Raw genomic sequence first — 17,495 nt, forward strand, 5'->3', positions numbered from 1 at the left:
AGTTCACCAAACGAATCAACATATTTTGATTCATTCATTTGGCAGTAATATATAGTTTAAATAACTGACACACTCTCATAGTCCATAAGGTAACACTGCATGCTTTCATGCAGTTAAAGGCCAATACAAGATAATGTAATAAAATGTATGACGTAATATACAACACTAAGCACTATAATGCTAAAACCATGGAAGTTAATGAAGTGAATTGTAACTTTAATCTGTTCCATGAAGAAGTCACCAACCATGGAACAAAATAGGGAGATGATGAAGAAGAAGAAGATAATGGAAAATAAGTAAAAAAAAAAAAAAAAAAAAACACCAAACAAAATAATTAAGGCTTGCACAACATCCCAAAGACATGTCCTCTATCTGCATGTGGCAAAACGTCTGTGTCACAAGTGACTACTGTATATCCATCTACATTCAAACGGCTAAAAGACGGGTACTTACTCGAGTAATAGACAGGTCCTTTCAAAAAGATAATGCTGCATAAAACAAAACGTCACCTCTTGGCATAATCCTGCCAGTAAGTAAGTCCAGAGCGTCTCCCAATTCCTGTCTTGACATGTGCTTCCTTGGACAGGTTTTTTTTCCTGCACCATCATTAATATTGCACAGGTTAGTGGTGTCCATCTGGACCTGTACTGTCAGCTGTACAGGCGTCTGGTTGCCTGGTAACGGCAGCAGAAGTGACATCTGGATTTTTATTTCTTTTTTTTTTGTTGCTGGGGTGGGGGGGAATGGACATGTTTTGCACCACCTTCATTGCATTATCATATACATATATTTTTTATGTATTTATTTATTTGCGCCAGACTGAATAATTTGCCAGTAGAAAGCCAGTAGAAGCTCTCATTTGATTCACTTTGCAAGCATCAAACGGTTAAGATAAAATAGAATAGACACATCACACATCACTCCATCGTGACTCAATTATATTTTGTGGTCTGGATGGCTCAATGACAGCGGATTTACAATACGTCATGACATCATTCCATTCAAATCTTTTGGACCAAAGACTGAAGACCTGGGCGTGGCTATCTTTGAATAGCGTACTACGATTGGCTGCTTGTACAAAAACACACTCCACTACGATAAGGCAAAAAAAAAGAAAAAGAAAGTCAACCTTTAAACTATTCCACGAAGTTTAACAAATTTAATGAAACAATGGCTATCAAATAGTTGCGTCTTGTACGCAGCGTGTGTATTCTTTGCACGGTGTTAGTGTTTATTATCGTAACTAAGTGAAAACAAGGAAAGAAAAATACACGAAGCGTTCGAACTGGATCGACTCACGTAAGTTTTCAGCTAATATGCTAACCGGCTAACCATCGACAGTAATTTACAGTTTGTAGCATTTGTGGAATAAAACTTTTAATGATTGGATTAATGTCTACTCATAGCTACCAGTCAACTGTGATATTATTAAATGAACAGAATAATGTTGACTTTTGAGAAACATGCTGACATAAAAAAAAGTAGCAGTATTGTAGTTCTGTAGAATTAATTAGGTAAATAATCAATCATGTACTGAACCTTGAGCCATAATAGGTTGAGTGTAATTACTTGTATGTTTCTTGTGGAGAAAATATATTACATTATATAAGAAAATCGCTTTTCACTAATCTTTCATTCTTATAATCTATGCCATTATTGGCTTCCCTATTTACAATGGCAGTGTATTATTAAGGGATCAGGCAATCCAAGAAGATAATATAAATTATGATACTAAATATGAACAAAATTGAGATTAATTAAATAATTATTAATGGTCCCAAAAACTCTCTGCAGGCTTTCTAGATTTCCTGTCCCTGTGAGGAAGAGTTACAGGTCAGTAAGCCATGATTTTATTATTTATTATTCTTTAGATTTGCTCCAGGATTTTCTTGCTTTGTGGTGTCTGGTGGCAGCCTTTGCTTTCATGAATCCATATCAGCCTCTGCTTGGAGTCTTCTAGGGTCACCAATAAACATATACTTACCAGATACTTGCTTAGGTACACCAGCACAATACAATGGAATCCAGTACAATTGTATAAAATAATCATAATAATAATAATAGTGCTCACTTTTGATTGATTGTGAGAAATGTATTCATGTAATTGTTTGTTCATTCTAGGGATTTTTAGGTGTAAACTACACATACTGAGAAGTGTTTTTAGTATTTTGCCCATCTCATGTAGCTCACTAAGTAAACCCAGAAACCACTCTAGTTCTACACCACTGCAAACTACAACCACGATAACATTACTACACTTATATTACATATTGTTGCCTTTGTGACAGTGTGACTCACAAACAAAACATCATGTTCTGCATTTCATCGCCTTGTGCTGGTGTACCTAATATAATGTGAGATGAGTGTGTTTTTCCTGTTCACATACACACACGTCAACAAAGAGCTTTGAGTACAAGTCGGTTAGAAACACACCCATTTGGCAGAAAAGGTGCACACTGGCACTCCTAAAACTTCCTCCAACAGGGATTACGCTGTGTGGATGCAATCTCTAGAAATATTCCTTTACAAAAAGTCAGCCAACATTTTCATACAGAAAAAACTAAACAAATGGGTGAATAGGGCGGCTGGTTAGCACAGCTGCCTCACAGTTCTGAGGAACCGGGTTCAAATCCCCAAAACATGCATGATAGGTTAATTGAAGACTCTAAAATGCCCGTAGGTTTGAATGTGAGTGTGAATGTTGGTTTGTTTATATGTGCCCTGCGATAGGCTGGCGACCAGTTCAGGGTGTACACCGCCCCTCGCCCGAAGGTAGCTGGGATAGGCTCCAGCACGCCTGTGACCCTAGTGAGGATAAGCGGTATGGAAAATGAATGGATGAAACAGGTGAATAGGTAAATGGTGAATACATTTGTAACTAGACAACTGTGAATAAGTGTGAGATCACTTTACAGTATTTTGAATGCGAAAATTCAGTGCTATTGTCTTAAGTCTGTTTATTTACAGTAAAGAATCATGGGAAAGCATCGATCTGCTCAGTTTCCCATGAGTTCAAAGGGGGAGGAGCCGGTGGGTGAGATATATTAGTGTGGCTTGTATGACCTCATGGAGAAATTAGCTAACGGTCATTTGCTTGTCTTTAGGTAGTTCACACATGCTTTTTTTCTCCTTTTGGAGCATGTTCTGGACTGTTTAAGAGGGTTTTTTGGGGGGTCGAACCTTGTAAAGCCTTTCCATTTTCATAGCTAGGTCACATTGGCAACTCCACAGCAACTCATCACCTCGCCTTTGATTGACAGCTGACGTGTGCTGACCACTGTCCTTTTCCATTCCCGCCCTGCACTCTCTCTCGTACATGCCCGCCGCTGTTTGGTGGGTGTTGCCATGGCGCCGTGTGGTCAGAAAGAGGCTTCACACACAGCATCTTGTATTCTCTCCACAGAGGGCCACCGAGGGGGAGACTGAGGGGCGGTGACGCAAAGCGCACAAAGCAGCCCAGTGGACTCTCACTAGCCTCCCTTTTACTGAGCTTTTTAAAATTGTTTTTCTCCAAAGTTCTTTTTTGACCTTTTTCTTTGCACGTGGTTACTTTATTTTTTAACGCAACCATTTGGTCGGGAACGAAATTGGGATTTTCCCTCATATTATGCACATCAATGGATACCGAGGGATCAGTGATTAGCACACGAGCTGAGGATCAGTCCTTCCATGTCCGCTACAGGTAGGAGCCTCTACTCTTACAAGTACAAAGTGTTGCGCAGCCTAGTTGCTGTTTACCATATTACTCGCTGATAGCATTTCTAATATATTCAACAATTACATTCTTGTTATGTATGATTGACCAAGGGGAAAGTCAATCTACTTTATCCACTCAGTGATGGTGTAAATGTGAGAGTGAATGGTCGTCTGTCTATACCGTGTACTGTGTGTGCCCCGTGATTGACTGGCACCCTGATTCTATACTGTTGTCTGCCTTTTGGCCAATTTCAGCTGAGATAGGCTCCAACTCCCAGGGATAATGGATGAAAAAAATGTGATGATTGATGGACTATGCTTCATTTAACATGCATAAAATCTGTAACTATGCACAGTTGAGGGGACGATGTCGTAGTGAGAGGGCTCTAAAAAGGTGACAATTGGGAGGTAAAGGCATCTAGTCCGGCAGCTTACTTCATTACTGCCAGTATTTTATGACTACTGCCACCCATACATGTGTTTTTTGCTTGTTTACTTACTTCCTTTCCTTGCTTTTTGGAATATATTGGGTTTATGATCATATTAGATATTTTGTGTTTTTAAAAAAAATAGTGTCTGAACTCCCCATTTTTTTTAAATTTTTATGTCATCCAATTTCACACAATTGCATTTCGTCAGTTGAACTTAAACTTAAAAAAAAAATCAATTTACATGATTGTTACATCGTGTTATTGAAATTGAAGAAATGCAATTGTGTGGAACCGTTTGACTAATAATTATGTTACATCACTGTTGGAATTTTTCTCAAATTTCGTTATAGCATTTCCATCTTCTCACTCAGTAGAGCCACTGATACACACTTTTATTCAACAATGTATTTTTTTCCTGTGTAAGATTACACACTTACAGTGACTACCCAAAATAACAAGTGTAAAGTACCTACTTTCCATTTCATCCATCCATTTTCAATTTTCAACACCGCTTATCCTGGTTAGGGTCGCGGGACGCTGGAGCCTATCCCAGCTGACTTTGGGCGAAAGGCGGACTACACCCTGAACTGGTCGCCAGTCAGTCGCAGGGCACATATAGACACGGACAACCATTCGCACTCACATATACACCGTCACTGAGTGGGAAGTGAACCCACGCTGCCTGCACCAAAGTCAGGCGAGTGTACCACTACACCATCAGTGACTAGTACCTACTTTATTTTAGGTATATTATTTGATGATTAAACGATAAAACTGTGGAATTGTGGTCACAAAATAGAGTTGTTGATTCAGTCCCTATTGGTGAAATAATTGGATAAATTGAATAAATCGATTGCAAAAAAAAAAAAAAAAAAAGTCAAAGCAAAATCTCTCGAACATTTGCGGGGTCATCCACACGAGCTAATGTTACTGCAGACGCACACACCACTCCGTGTAGAAATACTGTAAGTTAATAAGGATGAAAAAGTATCTAAAAGACAGAGAATGTCCAGTCTGCGATCATTTCACACTTAAAACAGAAGACATCTAAGTGCAGTGTGTTTACTGGAAGCAGAACCAGCTTACACAATAGCATGTCTACAATCGCTGACACAAGGTAACGCTAACATAATTAGATAATTTCATATAGCTTACCACCGTGAGTTTGAACATATTGTAATGTAGTTGTAAGTAGTGAAGGATAGACACAGCAGCCTGTGTAATTTTAATCAATTTATTAAACCAACAGTAATAAATTAAACACGTACTGTAATAAACATTCATACACGTTGGCCACAACTGATGTCCAGACTGGCTAACGGTTAGCCACATGCTAAAATGAGCTTGCAACAGCTCAACTTTACTTTCATTCGCTGACACCCACGTCACTTCCCAGCCAGGCCTGTCACAAGTAATGCAGTGTAGAATGTGAGCTGGCGACCCCAAGTGGACAATAATAATACCTGCATGTTTTTTTTGTTTGTTTCAAAGTGCAAAATCTATTTTTATCTGATTAGTTGATGGTAAAATTGGTAGAATAATCGCTTCTGAAAATATTTGATCCTAGCATGACTAGTTTGATGTCTAAAGATGAACATGACATTGGTTATGGCTATTAACAGGAGTGACTACACACTTATTAAGTTTTGCATATTGGAATTGATGAGAAAAATCCAGAATATACTCAGTAGGATGCATTTTCACTTTCTAGTCCATATCGTTTGAGTTTACAGTCAGGTATAATTTTCCAGAAAACATCCCGGTGGCATCTCTAATTACCTTCCAAATGTGCACTGTCAAACCTCCTGTTGAAGGTAGCCTCAATATTTAACAAGCCCTAAAATATTCATCGCTTGCTTGCTTTGTGTGCGTGTCAGTAATATCGGGTCGGTCCTTCCCAATTAATTGACGCCATCGGACCGTGAGTGGCATCTGCCTGACGTAAAGCTACTTAAGCGCTCGCCCAACCTGGAATCTGTTGCGCTCCTGCCGATGTAATCTCAAGTGGCCAGGTCAGAGGAGACGGCTTGAGAGAAAGATGATGAAGATGAGCTGAGAGAATGCTGACTCTGCTCTTTCCCTGCCCTTCTTGCATGCAGGCTTAACAAAGTTGACGCCGTCACACCCCTACAGGGTTTTCCTCGTCTTTAATATCTCTGACATCAAACGCATTAATAATGTGACTGGAAATATTTTTTTCTTAGTGAGCACCAAAAGAGAAAAGGTTGTTCTTTTAAGGCTTTTGGGGTCACCTCTCCTTCAGCCTGGATGCAGTGGAAACCTAGTAGATGCCTCTCAGATGCACCATGTGCTGTTGTTGTTGTTGTTGTTATAAGGCAAGAAAAGGCTGCAGGTAGGCTGGTGTGTATCACATTTACTGGACTGAATCATCATTGCTTCTACACACTGAATTCCCTTTCCAGGATCTTTTATATTATTGTAAGCTACTGTAAAATTATGCACAGTTTGAACATTAACACACTGCTTTAAATAAAGCGAATTTTAACTATGCACTTAAACATTGATTCAGTTATAATGTACTGCACAAATAAGTTAAATACAAATTGTATCTAAATAAATGTTTGAAACCAAACAAACTAAAAGATTAAATGCTAATGTTTTGTATTTTAAAGTTAAATACAACAGCATTGTTGTTAACAAATGTACTGTACGGGGTTGGAAAAAAAGGTTTACCGTATTTTCACGACCATATGGCGCACTTAAAAGTCTTAAATTTTCACCAAAATCGACGGGGCGCCTTATAATGCGGCGCACCTTATGTGTGCACCGAGTTTCAAAATCTGTATATGTTGTGTGAATTTGATGAGCGCTCCGCTTGACTGACTTGGAGCATTTCCTGCCGACGCGCTGCTTATATAGAGGAAAGGCGGACGTGACTGAGGACAGCATGCGGACGTTAAAGGGGCAAGGGTGCGCGTGAAAGAGGACCCTAAAGGCACGCCCCCAGTAGGTATATAGTTCTGGTATAGTTCTGGTATGTGCATCATCGGTTTGGCTAAGGACCCCCGAAAATGGCACCTACGAAGAGACACGCTTATGAAGCACAGTTTTAACTGCAAGCTATCAGTTATGCGGATCGAGCAGCCGCGAGAAAATTCAAGATCAACGAATCCACGGTTCGCAAGTGGAGGAAGCAGGAAAACGAGCTTCGCCAAGTCAAGAAGATGAAGCTGAGTTTCCGCAGAAACAAGGCGAGGTGGCCCGAGTTGGAAGACCAACTCGAGCAATGGATAAATGAGCAAAGAACAGCCGGGACAAGCATCATTGCTGAACAGCCCCCCGGCAATAAGACTGACTCGGACAATGACGAGAGGGAACCCGGCATGTTTGATGGAGAGCTTACACAGCTATTCATTTCGGATATAGAAGATGAGGACTTTGATGGATTTGTGGATGAGGATTGATCAAAAAATAACGCGAGTACATTGTTAAATACTTCAATAAAGTACAACCGAACTCAGTTTTGCCCCCGCTGCCTTTTTAAAAACATACGCTAGCATGCATGCTTGCGTATGTTTTAGCGTGCATGCTTGCTACCGTATGTTTTAAGATAGCGTATGTTTTACCATGCCTGCGCCCAATAATACACTGCGCCTTATCCATCCATCCATCCATCCATTTTCTGAACCACTTATCCTCACAAGGGTCGCGGGAGAGCTGGAGCCTATCCCAGCTATCTTCGGGCAGGAGGCGGGGTACACTGAACTTTTTGCCAGCCAATCGCAGGGCACATACAAACAAACAACCATTCGCACTCACATTCACACCTACGGACAATTTAGAGTCTTCAATTAACCTACCATGCATGTTTTTGAAATGTGGGAAGAAACCAGAGTGCCCGGAGAAAACACACACAGGCACAGGGAGAACATGCAAACTCCACACAGATTGAACCCCGGTCTTCAGAACTGTGAGGCAGACGCTCTAACCAGTCATCCACCGTGTCGCCCGCTGCGCCTTAAGTATGTACATTAAATACAGAAATAGACCCCGTACCTGCCTTTTAATACGGTGCGCTTTATGGTCGCAAAAATATGGTAATCCTCTTTAACAGTGCAATTTGAACAGTTAATTCAGTGATTCTTTCACATACCACTAGAGGGAGCCTGTATCCCACACTTTGAGAATCACTGCCAGTGTGGTCGCCTCGGTAACGCGCTCTCTAGTATTGTCTTTGTTTTTGTGTTTTTCGTCCGTCTTTGGAGACCTTACACTCTGCATCTTTTTGCACAATTGTTTTTTGTCAATGTCTTTATGTCCCCAAAGTGTTCTGTAAATTGACTGTCTGTTGTACTAGAGCGGCTCCAACTACCGGAGACAAATTCCTTGTGTGTTTTGGACATACTTGGCAAATAAAGATGATTCTGATTCTGATTCTGATTCTTAGCGAAACGTTAAAACGATTTTGGCCTAGTCCCATGTAATCCAAGGCCAGATAAATCCGCCTATTGTTTGACACTTTTCATGTGGCCTTGAAGTGTGTCGCGTGTGACTGAGAGGCGTGTTTAGTCTCCATGGTGAGATTATTGTACCACTTCCATCCATTCATTATCACAATACAGGGGCACACAATCCGTAACAATGTTCAACTTCAAATGTTTTTTTTATTTTTTATATTATTATTATTTTTTTTTTAGAACAAAAGGCATATTAGGTGGCATGGTGGTCGACTGGTTAGAAGGTCTGCTTCACAGTTCTGAGGACCGGGGTTCAATCCCCGGACCCGCCTGTGTGGAGTTTGCATGTTCTCCCCGTGCTTCCGTGGGCTTTCTCCGGTTTCCTCCCACATCTCAAGAACATGCATGGTAGGTTAATTGAAGACTCTAAATTGCCCGTAGGTGTAAATGTGAGTGTGAATGGTTGTTTGTTTGTATGTGCCCTGCGATTGGCTGGCAACCAGTTCAGGGTGTACCCCGCCTCCTGCCCGATGATTGCTGGGATAGGCTCCAGCACGCCCGCGACCCTAGTGCGGAGAAGCGGCTCAGAAAATGGATGGATGGATGGACGGATAAGGCGCAGCGTATTATTTGCCCCAGGCATGGTAAAACATACGCTATCTTAAAACATACGGTAGCATGCATGCACGCTAAAACATACGCTAGCATGCATGCAGTTTGTCGTTAATGTTATTTGTTAATCCTTCTCGAGGTAGTGTTGACAGTATCTGAGTCATCCATTTTTTGGTATTAGGTCTGTGACTAGACTTCCATACTAATGCAATTGATGTCGTTTAACCAAGATTTATAAAAGCGTGTTCATTCTTACTGTGGTTCTGCTTTTCCGGAAATACATTAATCCCTCGTTTATCGCAGGGGTTAGGTTCCAGACCACCCCCGCAATAGGGGGTGGTCAAAAACATTTGCACCCAGCGGGATTATTATTGTTATTATTTTTTACAGAAATAATAATTTCTGTAAAAAAAAAAATTTCTCCATAATAATTTTTACCTCATCCTAAAAACAGTCTCACTTCTCTACATTACCTCATACAGTCACATAATGTTCCTTTATTCTCTGTACATTTAAAATAGGTTTCAGGAATATTCTTGTATTTTGTTGTTGTTGTTGTTGTTGTTGAGTTCCACTGGTGTCATATACTGTAAATTCTCAGTAGCCATTTGTATTGGATTAATGTCAGATGTGCATTCATAAATTTAGTTGGCGCACTTACATAAAATTTCCCCCATTCAGTTTCTGACATATCATATTCCAGATTTTGAATCCAGGCCCTCATTTTAACTCTCAAATACGCAGAGGAATGCATTGTTAACATGTTATAACACCTTCATATAAATAAATCATTTTTTCCCCCCAGGATGTCCTGGAACATTATTTCTTCCTGATAAAAAGGGGAAGATTTGGAGAGAGCAATATTCTGATTTGTTTTAATGAAACTTCTGCGTTCTAAATGAAATGTTTTCCATCGATGTTAAAGCTAACTCTCAGCTCTTCAAAGGACAGGATAGTGTCTGAGTCAGGCAAGTACAAATCATTGATTGTTCTGAGCCCCCTCAAATGCCATAACTTGCATTTGCAAAGATCTGCTCTTCCGGGTACGAATTGGCGCTTGCCCCACACTGGACTAAACCGAAATAGTACATTTGGTCCTTTTGGATATGCTCTTATGTGACACCACACTCTTATCATGTGCTTTACTATAGGATTCTTTGTTTTAGTAACCTTTGCTTATGAGTATACTGTAGGTAAAGGGAAGAGACATGATTCCATCTCGACCCACTGCTAAGAAATGAAACATGACATTATGACCTTTTATCCCGACAAAATACGTCTTTGTTCTTGTAAAGATTATGACTTGTTTTACATTTTTTAATATATTTATTGTCACCGTTTATGACTTTTACTCGAAATTAGACAACTTTTTAATTTAATGGTATTTTGTGGTACATGAGGTAGTCATGTTTAATAGGTTTAGGGTTATGAGGAGGTCCAAATTTCTTCCCAATAAGGGGTCCCTGCTTTAGATGGTTTCTCAGCTGCAATCTCATTTGCTGATGTCTCGCACAATGTCACATACAGGATGATAACGGTTTGGACTCTGAAGTTTTGTATGAGATATTTTGGGGCATATTTTCCTTGAACATTTTGGTTGAACTACACAATTCTTTGACTTTTTGGGATCTTTTAAACTACTCATCATAACCCCTATCCAGATTCTGCTGTAAAGGCAAGCCACACTACTAAAGGATGTGATCTAGCGTAACAAATAAGGGCGTACTCTGCTCAATAAGGTACACAGTTCACATCCATTGTTCTGTGTAAATGGAAGGAAGCAGCGAAACAACATCCTCGACGGAAGGCTTTCACTGAGCAAAACGTTTTGTTTGCCACTCAGTCCCAGTGATCTTGTGTCCGAGTAACCACGCAGCACTTTAGAGCCTTTTCCCACGAGTTTGAACTCGTCCAAAGTGAACTTTTTGTCTTTTGTCCGCTGTAGGATGGAGGTGTCCTGCCTCGAGCTGGCACTGGAGGGCGAGCGTCTCTGCAAGGTGGGCGACTACAGAGCCGGCGTGTCCTTCTTCGAAGCCGCCATCCAGGTGGGCACGGAGGACCTGCAGGTGCTCAGCGCTATCTACAGTCAGCTGGGCAATGCCTACTTCCATCTGCACGACTACGCCAAAGCGCTGGAGTTCCACCGGCACGACCTCACCTTGACCAGGTCGGTGGCGTCACCGCAGGCGCGACGAGCCATCTCATCACATCCGGTCTCACTTTGAAACGTGTCTCTACATGCAGGACCATCGGGGATCTGCTCGGCGAAGCCAAAGCCAGCGGGAATCTTGGAAACACGCTGAAGGTGCTGGGGAGGTTCGATGAGGCCACGGTGTGCTGTCAGAGGCACTTGGATATAGCAAAGGATGTCAACGACAAGGTAACACTTCCAAGAACAAGTATACTCACAGCTGCAGTAAACATAAATTTGAAATACGAGCATTGTATGGTGGCAGTAAACTCAACTCACTTCACAACAAGCATCAGTTTCGCAGAAAGTGAAAAATTCTGCAAAAAAGAGGCTTCAAGATGTTTATTGACACGCCCAGTTGAAATGTAATGTCAAACTAGTCGTAACACAAAGAGAATTAAATGTGTATTTAAAAAAAACAGAACTTTGGCTTACTTAAGTCTATTTAGCTTGAGGCTAACATACACTTTAAAACAGCATGGATAACAAACAGCATGGGTGTTGCGGTGTTGTAATCCTTGGCAATTTGAACATAAACGGTGCAGCAACACATGCAGACAGACAATATGACAATACTCACAGCCTCATATTGATCTTTTTCAAAAACTGGGAATTTGTTTTTATTTTTTTGCATTTGATTTATCTATTTCATTAATGAATGTTTTTAGTAAGTACAGTATAATGTAGTGCTATTTTGTTATTAAAAACATGACATTAATGACATTTCAATTCATTTCAATGGGGAAAGATGATTTTAGATACGAGTTTTTTGATGTACAAGCCAGGTAATGTAACATATTATCTCAAGGCACCACTGTACTTATATCAATAGACAGTGAACACCTTCCTATTCGTGGTTCGTTATTCACAAATTAAATTGCTTGCATTCTTTTCTATGGAACCTATCTTCAGCTATTTGCTGCAAAACTCACATTTTCACAGTTTTGGTGCTCTTTCTAAAATGCTGTAAAATGCCACAAGATGGCCCCAAAGCCTGAGTAAACTAAGGGAGGAGTTAAGTTTAGCCTGGGTTGTTAGTGGAAGTGGTAAACAGTTATAACTGCACTTCCGCTGCATCTATAAGCCATTTATTTGTTAGGGTAATGTTTTAAGATGAGTTTAAAGCTTTATTAAAATGTTATGGGTCATAGTTTGTGATGTATTTGTCGTTTAAAGTACTGTATTTATCTCAGCAGTGACAGGCATTTGGAGGAGATCAATTACTGGTGGGTTTTTTTTTTGTTGGTTTTGTTTTATTTCTCCAGTAGCAGGGGTTTTTCCTGAACCTATATCCATGTACCAGTGGAATCTGTAGTCTACCCATTGAGGACCTCTGTACTACTGTTATACTCACTACTTAACAATTGCATGGTGGACTACCCTGACCCTGCCCTACTGCAAACTTCCCTGTTTACATCCTTCCGCTTGTAGCTGACCAATAAGAGAGGAGAACAATGCCACATGGTTTGTTGTGACGCATTTGTGTTATTGTGAAAATGAATCAGCTCCACAATTGGGAACCATCGCTTTAACAAAAACTCATTTCAATATACGCCTCCTCCCCAGCTGCAGTTGAATAAATCAATACATTATCAGAAGTACAATATATGCATACTTACTCAAACAAATCATTTTAAGTGTAGAGTTTACTTTGTCGGTTTTAGGTGGGTCAGGCGAGAGCGCTGTACAACTTTGGGAATGTGTACCACGCAAAAGGGAAAAGTATATGCTGGAGCGGTGCTGAGCCTGGAGATTTTCCAGAAGACGTCATGATGGCCCTGAGGAAGGCGTCGGAATATTACGAGTATGTCACAGTGTATCTACTATGTTTGTGTTTGTGTTAGCACCGCTTGTGTCATCCATCTTATTCTAGCTGTCATTTCTGCGTGCATTTTCAGGGAAAACTTGGGACTCGTTCAGGAGCTCGGTGACCGGGCCGCCCAGGGTCGAACTTACGGCAACCTGGGCAACACTCACTACCTGCTGGGGAACTTTCGGAACGCCGTGGCGTCTCATGAGCAGGTGAGGCCTGGCACCAATGAAAAGCTGATTATCTGTGTGTAGATTGTCCCTTAAAAGTAAATCTTTCAATCTATCTTCAGCGTCTGCTCATAGCTAAAGAATTTGGCGACCGCGCCGCAGAAAGACGGGCTTACTGCAACCTGGGCAACGCTTATATCTTCCTTGGAGAGTTTGAAGTGGCAGCAGAGCATTATAAGTAAGTTGACGTGTTAATGTGGTAGCATTGAACCATTTTAAGATTTTATTCTTTAGTAAGCAATTTTTCACAATTTAGAATAGTTACCTAATGTCCTAATAAAAGGGCTATAACATTCGTTGATCAAAATACATTAAGAGTACAAGTCGTTAATAACTTTAATATAATATCAAACTGATTTTACAACATTCACCTTAAAAATAAATGGCCTAGAAAAAAACAAAAACAAAGTGCCCATGTACAGTCTCTCTGTAACAACCCAGGCTAAACTCAGCTCCTCCCATATACAGTACATAAATGCATACATACTGCTTTGTTTTGTTGGCCGAACAACGCCTTGTATCTAAAAAATACTTGCAAGTTGGGTCACTCGTATCTCAAGGCACCACTGTATGTCCTTTTTAAATGTCCTCTGTCCATGGTGATTCAGGAGGACGCTGCAGCTGGCAAGGCAGCTTAAGGATCGCGCGGTGGAAGCTCAGGCGTGCTACAGTCTGGGCAACACGTACACTCTGCTGCAGGACTACGAGAGGGCCATCGACCACCACCTCAAACACCTCATCATAGCCCAGGACCTCAATGACCGGTACACACACTCCCATAGCGAGCCATAGGATCATCATTCACGTTGACTAAAGTGTCGTGCGTGTGCAGGATCGGGGAAGGTCGAGCGTGTTGGAGTCTGGGAAACGCTCACACTGCACTTGGCAACCACGACCAGGCCATGCACTTTGCTGAGAAACACCTGGAGATCTGCAAAGAGGTTTCTCTCGTAACATTGATGCAAATAGCCCTTTATAGCACTTCATTACCTGTACAGAAGGGTTGCAACATTAATATAATTTATGTGTGTGTGCCAGACTGGAGACAGGAGCGGCGAGCTGACAGCACGTATGAACGTGACAGATCTGCAGACAGTGTTGGGTCTGAGCTACAGCACGAATAACTCCACCCTGTCTGAGAACAGGGACATGGACTACAAGATGCAAGGTGCGCTATTGGGACACTCGCTGTTGAAGATGTTTTCACACGCCAGCCACCATCATGGGGTGTTTATGTTGTAGGGGCGAGGCCGAGGATGACCAGGAGGCACAGCATGGAGAACCTGAAGCTGATGAAGCTCACGCCTGACAAGATGAACGTATGCACCTCCTTCTTGGATTTTATGTTTTTTTTCCCCCAACCTTAATTGAGCCTCATATTTTGCATTAAGGGAAAGAAAAATCTTGCAGCACACCACACCTTACAAAAATGTCATAAAAAGTACACACTGCTGCTTTGAGATACCGAGTTTTTCGTTCAGCAGATTTTTTGTTTTGACCCATAGCGCAAACTCTCAAGTTGACGTTGACTGTCAAACTAAACATAAAACAAATAGAATTTCAAGTTGTGTATTTCAAACAAGAACCTTTCCTTAGAAATACCCCTGCTAGCTTATGCTAGCAGATAATGGAAAAGGCCATAGACATGCTAATATTTAGCATCAATAATCACAGCGTTATAACTCCCAATGGATATGTGAACACAAATGGTGAAGCAACACATGTAGACAGGCAATGCCACAATACTGACAGGCATATAGTCTTTATCCTCTGCGTTAAAAGCCAAATATTATTTTGTCTGTCTGTATTATTATTTTTTTTTGCCGACAGTACGATACCGTCGGCAAAATAAATAAATAATTGCAGATTTTTGCCGATTTGAAAAGGGCTAATATCACTGTACATCGCGAGCATAGATAGATGAAGAAAGTGGCACATCTCATGATCTCTGATGACACAGTGGTTTGGAATCACGGTTTTCCACCAATGACAAGTGTTTGTGTGGTGAAGGGTCAGAAGTGGAGCAGTGACATCCTGAGCAAACAGAGCAAGCCAACCCTCACAAAGAGCTCCTCGAAGTTGTTCTTCATCAGCCGTTTGCGTGGAAAGAAGTTCAAGGCTGGCGGAGGTTCCAGTAAGGTCCTCCAGGACGCCAGTAACACTCGGGATACCGGCCACGCACCCTCACATGGGGCACACAAGGTTGAACCGAAGACATCCGCACACTCACTCTTGACACCCGTCTCTGACCGCTCGCCCTGTTTCTGCGTAGCGATCCAGCCCCGACATGCTCGGGGACGAAGGCTTCTTTGACCTCCTCAGTCGTTTCCAGAGCAACCGCATGGACGACCAGCGCTGCTCCATTCGGGAGAAAGGCAGCCGGTTGTCGCTAAATGGTGGCACAGAGTCTCCGCCCAGGATCATCAGGAGATGTGAGTCTGCAGCCTCAAAAATAGCCTGCGTTGTTATGGCAAGCTTTCCCCGCATTTGAAGAATTGCATTGATTATTTTTTCAAAATCAAATCATGTGTAAGCCATTTATTTTTAAGAGTAATTTCCAAGATGAGTTTGAAGTGATATTAAAGTTTTTTTTAGGAGATACCGCTCTGTGAAAAATTAATTTATCACAGATTTCTAGTACCGGTTCTTTAAGGCAGTTCAGCAGAAAGCAGGCATTTTTCGAAAAAAAGAGGCTAATTGTCCTTACGTCCAACTGTTTACAAAAGCCGGATGAGTGCACTGTGTACTTTATTCGACCTCCAGGGCCCCACACGACAACAGTACAGCAAGCACGGTGGCACATCACCTAAAGCAGAAGATAAAAGTTAGATAAAAGTAAAATCCACAATACACTACAACTCATACTTCAGTTTTACTTTATGAATATGACACCTAAAACAAAGTGTAATTTTTTTTTTTTTTTTGGGCCCTGTCCCTCTTACTGTAAGGAGGACCAAGATGGCAAGTTATCAACAATCAAAATCCATAAATGAATTCCTCCTCTCTTCCCTGGCAGCTCTTTCCGAGTCCGCAAACATGTCTGGCGCTCAAGGTCGGCGGCTAGAGGACCCCTCGACCGCCGGCGGGAGCCTGCCAGGCCTTAGACTCAACCAGAACAGCAACCAGGCCGTGCTCAGCCATCTGATGGCCAACGCAGACAACACCGAGCCCGACGAAGACTTCTTCGACATGCTGGTCAAGTGCCAGGTGGGCCTGCTAGTGTTTTCACGATACCAAAATTCTGACTTTGATAATATTCCTGCATAAAGTATCTCAATACCGATACTGAAACGATACCATGGCGAAGACCTAATATCAGAATCAAAGATGACAATTTCTTAAAATTCTTTATATTAATTCAAAATACTCCTTGACTGCTCCCTCTTGGGCACCAGTACTGAAAACACGTTATCGTTTCATTTTAAAAAAACTTTTTTTTCAAGATGGTACCACAGTACTTTTGGGTCACCTCGGCAAAGGCACGAGTCTAACTGGATGTCTTACGTTGTCTCCAGGGGTCCCGTTTGGATGACCAGCGCTGCGCGCCTCCCCCTCCTCCGGCGCGCGGGCCCACAGTACCTGATGAGGATTTCTTCAGTCTCATCATGCGCTCGCAGGCCAAGCGAATGGATGAGCAGCGCGTCACATTGCCCTCCTCCGCGGCTAAGGTCACCACCAACAACTCCAGCTGAACGAAGCACTTAAACTCTGCCCAAAATGGACCCATCAAAAACAGCAGCTGGCATGGAGTAAACCGCATGGAGGCACTTTCGACTTGGACAAGCGGTATCAGAGACAACTTAAACCTAATTTTTCTCCACTAGTGTCATTATTTCACCCAGTGTGTTATTTCTAATACATACGTGCATTTGTCTTTGAATGTGTTGTACTTTTTATGAATGTTGTGTGTCTCTTAATTAGTGTAATAGTCCCTTTGTTTCTCTCTCAATGGATTTTATGTAGTTTCTTCTTAATTTTACAACTGATATTTCCAGTAAGGTCTACAGAATTATCAACTAATGTACAGTGATAATACCCTTTTGTACTTAATTTTTAAGAGTGAGGTTGTTGGAATTACATCTCTCTCGTGGCTACTTCTTGGTTTTA

General features: G+C 41.5%; 1 protein-coding gene across 2 annotated transcripts; it reads left to right on the top strand.

The window, feature by feature from the left end:
- Positions 1-1,101: 1,101 nt before the first annotated feature.
- Positions 1,102-17,482, top strand: gpsm2 (G protein signaling modulator 2). Of its 2 annotated transcripts, XM_061694090.1 has the most exons (16): positions 1,102-1,299; positions 1,795-1,833; positions 3,404-3,682; positions 11,103-11,324; positions 11,402-11,537; positions 13,013-13,152; positions 13,247-13,370; positions 13,451-13,566; positions 13,997-14,152; positions 14,221-14,329; positions 14,427-14,556; positions 14,631-14,707; positions 15,399-15,590; positions 15,661-15,820; positions 16,405-16,595; positions 16,904-17,482. In XM_061694090.1, exons 3-16 carry the CDS (start codon positions 3,618-3,620, stop codon positions 17,078-17,080), a joined length of 1,995 nt encoding a protein of 664 aa, XP_061550074.1. In that variant the 5' UTR covers positions 1,102-1,299; positions 1,795-1,833; positions 3,404-3,617; the 3' UTR covers positions 17,081-17,482. The 2 variants fall into 2 exon arrangements, with proteins under 2 accessions (XP_061550074.1, XP_061550075.1); XM_061694091.1 differs by lacking the exon at positions 3,404-3,682.
- Positions 17,483-17,495: the final 13 nt, after the last annotated feature.

This window comes from Phycodurus eques, chromosome 13 (assembly GCF_024500275.1).
Source record: "Phycodurus eques isolate BA_2022a chromosome 13, UOR_Pequ_1.1, whole genome shotgun sequence".
Taxonomy (NCBI): Eukaryota; Metazoa; Chordata; class Actinopteri; order Syngnathiformes; family Syngnathidae; genus Phycodurus; species Phycodurus eques.